The sequence below is a fragment of the Nanorana parkeri genome, unplaced genomic scaffold, assembly GCF_000935625.1.
Source record: "Nanorana parkeri isolate BGI_ZX_2015 unplaced genomic scaffold, ASM93562v1 scaffold3355, whole genome shotgun sequence".
NCBI classification, from domain to species: Eukaryota; Metazoa; Chordata; class Amphibia; order Anura; family Dicroglossidae; genus Nanorana; species Nanorana parkeri.
The window spans coordinates 6,279-13,265 of NW_017309623.1; the positions used below are offsets into that span (position 1 = coordinate 6,279).

Below are 6,987 nucleotides of genomic sequence, written 5' to 3' on the forward strand. Positions count from 1 at the left end.
GACCTGTGAGTATATTTGGGGGTCACCTCGGTAGCCCCTATTTTGTCTCTGGGAGCCCCGGTGCCAACCAATCGATGACGTATAACAGTGGTAGAGGATGCAAGGGATGAACCGGCCGGGGTGGGGGGTGTAAGGGGGGTGGCCGCCGTCCAGTCACATGTGAGATGGAGCAGGTGTAGGATCCGGCATCCCATTTCCCCTTCCAGCTCGATGACTTTGCAGCATTCTGATTGGTTGCTACAATAACCAATACGGAGCAGAGGAGGCAAGAGATGGTGTAAATAGAAATGTGGATATACGATGTGAATGAAACATGCGATATAGGCAATAGCAGCCGTGGTGGACCTAAGTTGGTCGCTCCTGGACTTTGTTCCTTGGCTCATAAACACACTTTGCTGTGAGGGATTCTGGGAATCCGAGGTCCGTTATGTTCTTTGTTCCCCGATGGTGCTTTCCAGTTAAGTTCCTTCATTGAGAAGTGCCCCCCCTGCTGGGCGGTGGAGGCATGGTGCTTTGGTGTTAGGGTCGTTCCTGGCACTGCATGGCCATCTGTAGGCTCAGCTTCCTGGCAATCTCCCCAATCAAAGTCCAATATTCATCAAAGCTGATCTTGCCATCCTCATCCGCATCCAGCGACTGGATCAGCTTGTTGGAGGCTTCCTTGCTCTGTGTATTCTGAGGGGGGGTGGGAAAGAAAAACTTTTAGTGTCCTGCTATTGTATTGTTGAACTCTACGTAGGAGCTCTAGCCGAACTTAGTTACAGGAGTGTAGTCTAAGGTTGAACTAGAAAAGTTGCCTCCAATTCTGGATGTGGCCACTCCGGAACCCAATGCTACCCCCCCTTTCTAGATTTGCCTCCTCCAGAATCCACAGTTGCCCCCCATTTTAGATGCCCCCCCAGAACCCAAAGCTGCCTGTGCAGCACCGAAACCTGCCCCCTTTCTACATGTACAACCCCTCCAGAACCCAAAGCTGTTCCCCTATTCTAGATGTTCCCCCCATGGAGAAACGAAATCTCCCTCCCATGCTAGATTTTAATTCCCTCCAAGACTTTAACGCATACTGTTGACAGGGCTATTTGTTTGGTTGCAGGCTGGCTGGCAGGTGAAGCTGGGGAATTTCTGTGTTTTGTATTGTAGTCTAAGGTTACCAGATTTTCAAAATGAAATCCGTGGACACCCTACTGACCATGTCCATTTTAAACCACAACCGTAAGACCCCCCCCCTTTTGTAGCCACACCTACAAAATCACGCACTCCATTTGTAGCATGCCCTGAAATAATTGGTCATGGAAGAAGCAGACATTAAAGATGTAAAGAGAAAGTGCCCTGGGAAGTATAAGGAGTGAAATAATGTGGTGAACCATGTGTGCGGTCAAATTGTGCTAACAGTGAGAGTGGCTAAAGATGCATGGTTAAATAAACCCTGAGCCTACTCTAGTATGGGTCAAGACTGTGTAATGCAGAGTGCAGGGATCAGGAGTGTGTAACGCATGGACTTCAGGGATCAGGAGAGTATAACACACAAGAGTGCAGGGATCAGGAGTGTGTAACGCATGGACTTCAGGGATCAGGAGTGTGTAACACACAAGAGTGCAGGGATCAGGAGCGTGTAACGCATTGACTTCAGGGATCAGGAGAGTGTAACACACAAGAGTTGCGGGATCAGGAGTGTGTAACGCATGGACTTCAGGGATCAGGAGAGTATAACACACAAGAGTGCAGGGATCAGGAGTGTGTAACGCATGGACTTCAGGGATCAGGAGTGTGTAACACACAAGAGTGCAGGGATCAGGAGCGTGTAACGCATTGACTTCAGGGATCAGGAGAGTGTAACACACAAGAGTGCAGGGATCAGGAGTGTGTAACGCATTGACTTCAGGGATCAGGAGAGTATAACACACAAGAGTGCAGGGATCAGGAGTGTGTAACGCATTGACTTCAGGGATCAGGAGAGTGTAACACACAAGAGTGCAGGGATCAGGAGTGTGTAACGCATGGACTTCAGGGATCAGGAGAGTGTAACCCACAGAGTGCAGGGATCAGGAGTATGTAACGCATGGACTTCAGGGATCAGGAGAGTGTAACACACAGAGTGCAGGGATCAGGAGTGTGTAACGCATGGACTTCAGGGATCAGGAGAGTGTAAACACACAAGAGTGCAGAGATCAGGAGTGTGTAACACAGTAACACATGGACTTCAGGGGTCAAGTGCATGTAATACACAAAGTATGGGAGTCAGGAGTGTGTAACGCAGAAAACAGGGGTCAAGAGTGCATGGAGCAGTGAGCAGGAATCAAGAGAATGAAACATAAAGAGTGAAGGGGTCAGGAATAGGCAACACATGGAATACAGAGGTCAGGAGCAATTAATGCATGGATTACAGGGGTCATCAGTAGGTGATGCATGGAGTACAGGGGTCATCAGTAGGTAATTCATGGAGTACAAGGGGTCATCAGTAGGTAATGCATGGAGTACAGGGGTCATCAGTAGGTGATGCATGGAGTACAGGGGTCATCAGTAGGTGATGCATGGAGTACAGGGGTCATGAGTAAGTAATGCACGGAGTATATATATATCACCTCACCTCTGCCCCCCATTCTGTATATATCACCTAACCTCTGACCCCCCACTCTGTATATATCACCTCTGACCCCCTATTCTGTATATATCACCTCACCTCTGCCCCCCACTCTGTATATATCATCTCACCTCTGCCCCCCACTCTGTATATATCACCTCACCTCTGCCCCCCACTCTGTATATATCACCTCACCTCTGCCCCCTCACTGTATATATCAGAGATACACAGTTAGGGACGTTTCCGGGGACACCCATCTCCCTGGGATAGAGCTCTCAAAACAGGGACTGTCCCCGTGAAACTGGGACAACTAGTAGCCATTGTGTAGTCAGTGTACACGTCACAATCTGGCCATACAATCTCTGCACAATCAACTTTAGATCTACCAAACCTATGTAATAGGAGGACCTACCTATTCCATCCAACCAATCTGTACCCAATCACACAGGCCCTTGTACTACATAGCTGGTAGATCTAAAGGCGATTGGACAATCAGATTGTAACATGTGTGGTGAGCCTTAGATGGAGCAGGGGAAACATTGAAAACTCTGTCAGGATTTGGTTGCGGTCTGTGACTTTATTGGGGCGGATCACCCTTTACTTTCTGTTCCAGTGACACCAGGACAGGAAATGAAAGGAACAGGGGTCACCTGAGCAGAATGATACTGCCAATGAAGTAAATGTCCTCACTTCCTGTTTGAGTGACACCAGGACTGGAAATGAAAAGGAACAGGGTGCTGCAGGAAATGACTTGCCATACACACCCCGCCCACAGAAGCCATGACTTGACAAACAACAGCATCCGTGTACATCACAGCACAGAGGGTCAGGAAGGCCGTGTTGCTGCCCCAGTGACCCACCATCAATTGGTAAAGGCCGGCCCATATTCTCAGCCTAGTCATATACCCCCCATGGCCACCCGTTGTAAGAATGAAGCCCCTCTTACGGTCAGCACGTGCTGGAACTCCTGTGACACCATCTTGCGGAATTCCTTCTTGTTCATCTTGTCCTGTTTCCCCTTCTTCTCCGCGTACGTGTAGAAATTGCGCACCAGGATTTCAATGGCGGACTCCAGCTCACTGCAACTGGACGCCATGTCCGGCTGAGAGCAGGCTGCGGAGAGAGGGGGGGGGGTTAGAGAGAGACAAGTCAGTAAATTATAAAGATGAAGTTTAATCTGAATATATTCTGTCCTCCCTGGTCCCTCAATGCCCCCCTCCCCCCACGATCAACCTCTTGTGTCAGTGCTGTCCTCCCTTCCCGAGTCCTTTCCGACACAGCGGCTGCTCCTCAGGGATATGAAGGGTTAAAGCTCTGTACTTGCTTTAAACCGCCAAAGTCCAACCACCTAACTCTCTCCAGCGCGGTGTAGACCGCCGACACCTGACCGCATGATACGCAGACCTGACTTTATTTATTTTGTGTTTTATTTGTTTACTTTATTATTTTGTTTTCTTTTTTTGCTTTGTTCAGACAAGTCCCATGGGGCGGGGGAGAGATACAATAACACCCAAGAGGGGGAGGAGCTGCACGCCCACCCCTTGTCACCCGTCCATGGCCGATTGCAAGCTCTTCGCTCCCTCCCAGCCGTTTGTTACATTGTATCTCTCAGAATTCCGTCATTGCACTGCACTCCACCTCGGATCCACATACATAGCCGGGGGACACACGGGGGCACGTTTACACAGCAGCGGATCTGACATTCACCAAACATTCACTGCAGGTGAATCTTCCAGGCGCACGTGGTTGACATGACAGTGATTGATTCACCACCAGACAAAGTCCCATTCACTGCCCCTGTAGTTGGTGCTGTGAATCACAAACTATAGTCCTGATTTGAAATATGTTTTCCCCTTTGTTCCATCTCGGTGCTGCTGTTGTCCTGCGGCCTCTTTGCAGCCACTTCCCGTCTACATGCACCAGCGCCACGGATGGCATTTCTCAGGGCGGGGCTTCCTGATGGTGGCAACAGTGGACCGTGTCTGCGTAATTTGTGTCGAAACGGCCACTTGAGACAGGGTGACAACACAGGAGAACAATTGGGAGACCGACAGGGTGTTGTCACCTTATAATAGGAAGTGCCGGAACAAAGATCGCCGGGGATTATTTTACTGAATGTTTTATTATAGAGTCTGACTGTGGGGGGGACATTAGAGTGTAAGCTCCTCTGGTGACCGGCTCAGTGTTCTCTGTACATCACTGCAGTATGTCAGAGCTATATACATGTATAATAATAGTGTGTGACTGTGGGGGGACATTAGAGTGTAAGCTCTTCCGGTGCAAACACTTTGTACAACACTGCAGATCATGTCAGCGCTATACAGTCCCTTTACTAAACACACAATAATGAAGAGGCGGGGTCAGAAAAGCAGTGTCATTTTATTATAATAAACTATAATGGAGAATGCATTCCGATGGCTTTGATCCCGGTGGCTCCTCCCCTTTCCGGGGGCTCTTCACTTCTTTTTGGCTTTGACCTCTTTTTTGGCTTCCTTGGCCAGCTCTCCGATCAGCCGCCAGTACTCGTTAAACTTCAGCTCCTGGTCCTGGTTGATGTCCAGCTCCTTCATCTTGTCCTCCAGGGAGACGCCCTGAGGAAGGGAGAGAGGGGGTTAGTGAACGCAGGCGAACGGCCTGGTCATGTGACACCCAGAGCCACTGGGTGGCTAATAATAGAGTGTGAATGTGGTGGGACATTAGAGTGTAAGCTCCTCTGTACAGAGACTGATGTGACTGTGGGGGGGGGACATTAGAGTGTAAGCTCCTCTGTACAGAGACTGATGTGACTGGCTCAGTGTTCTCTGTACAGCGCTGCGGTATATATCAGAGCTATATACATGTATAATAATAGTGTGTGACTGTGGGGGGGACATTAGAGTGTAAGCTCCTCTGTACAGAGACTGATGTGACTGGCTCAGTGTTCTCTGTACAGCACCGTGGTATATATCAGAGCTATATACATGTATAATAATAGTGTGTGACTGTGGGGGAGGGGACATTAGAGTGTAAGCTCCTCTGTACAGAGACTGATGTGACTGTAGGGGGGACATTAGAGTGTAAGCTCCTCTGTACAGAGACTGATGTGGCTGGCTCAGTGTTCTCTGTACAGCACTGTGGTATATGTCAGAGCTATATACATGTATAATAATAGTGTGTGACAGAGATACCCGACTGCATGGCTGCTATTAGAATTACACCACACACACAAACTACAACTCCCAGCATGCCCTATCAGCCAGAGGTCGCCATCCTTCATCAGCCTGAGGGGCCCCCGGCGACAGTCGTCTACTGTTTCCTCCCCCGAGTCTATCAAATCGGCTTATTGATTCGAGCCGGTGACCTGACATGAAGCAGGCTTTCACAGAGACGTGGCAGGAAGCCACAGGGAACAAGCCAGCTCTCACATGCCAGGACAAAGCTCACCTGTCCTCCCCCCCCCGAAATAAAACGAGGATATTGTTTCCCGATGTATAAACACGTCGGAGGGCGTATAGAATGACCTAAACTTCAACACTTCATCAAATCCAGCTAAGGCACCATTCATAGAGGGGCGTCTGAGTGGTTTTGTGGAATTCCTGGTTCTGAGGGGGGAAGGTATTGCCCAGCGCACATCCACCTTCCTCTCACTAAGACCACTGAGGTAAAAAGGCAGCCCTATGAAAACTGAACTCTAACCAAAAAGTTTTAGGTTGAATAGAGGGAGAAAGGGTTAAATCCTGTGAGGTTTGTCCCCTTTTATGCTTAAACACTCCTGTTGTCACCAGAACAGGAAGTCAGGGGAAGTCTTCCCATGGTTCCATACTGCTAAGAAATGCTGTTTATTGAGTTATCATTTTGCTGCCCTGCCTTGGAAAATGAACTCTAAAAGTAGGACATGCCACTGATATACAGTACATGCAACTGGGTCATAATGGTGCACTGGGCTGAGTAAGGGGGTTCGTTATAATGGTGCACTGGGCTGAGTAAGGGGGTTCGTTATAATGGTGCACTGGGCTGAGTAAGGGGGTTCGTTATAATGGTGCACTCGGCTGAGTAGGAGGGTTCTTTATAATGGGTGCACTGGGCTGCGGGCACCTTTTATAATGGTGCACACAGCTGGGTGGGGGGCTTGATTACAGTGCAGTGCCTTAACAACTGGGTCATAATGGTGCACTGGGCTGAGTAAGGGGGTTCGTTATAATGGTGCACTGGGCTGAGTAAGGGGGTTCGTTATAATGGTGCACTGGGCTGAGTAAGGGTGTTCGTTATAATGGTGCACTGGGCTGAGTAAGGGGGTTCGTTATAATGGTGCACTCGGCTGAGTAGGAGGGTTCTTTATAATGGGTGCACTGGGCTGCGGGCACCTTTTATAATGGTGCACACAGCTGGGTGGGGGGCTTGATTACAGTGCAGTGCCTTAAAAAGAG

At 49.2% G+C, this 6,987-nt stretch overlaps 2 protein-coding genes across 2 annotated transcripts in view; both read right to left on the minus strand.

Annotated features, from left to right (window-relative positions):
• Positions 1–474: 474 nt before the first annotated feature.
• On the minus strand, positions 475–3,696 carry LOC108803064 (protein S100-A16-like). Its single transcript, XM_018574907.1, has 2 exons — positions 3,528–3,696; positions 475–675 (listed from the first exon to the last, which is right to left on the minus strand). Exons 1-2 carry the CDS (start codon positions 3,675–3,677, stop codon positions 520–522), a joined length of 306 nt encoding a protein of 101 aa, XP_018430409.1. The 5' UTR covers positions 3,678–3,696; the 3' UTR covers positions 475–519.
• A 1,245-nt stretch (positions 3,697–4,941) lies between these two features.
• Positions 4,942–6,987, minus strand: part of S100A13 (S100 calcium binding protein A13) — an 18,516-nt gene continuing 16,470 nt past the window's right edge. The window contains exon 3 of the mRNA XM_018574908.1: positions 4,942–5,172. Coding sequence (XP_018430410.1) covers positions 5,038–5,172 — 135 coding nt within the window. The 3' untranslated portion in view covers positions 4,942–5,037. The remainder of the gene's footprint in view (positions 5,173–6,987) is intronic.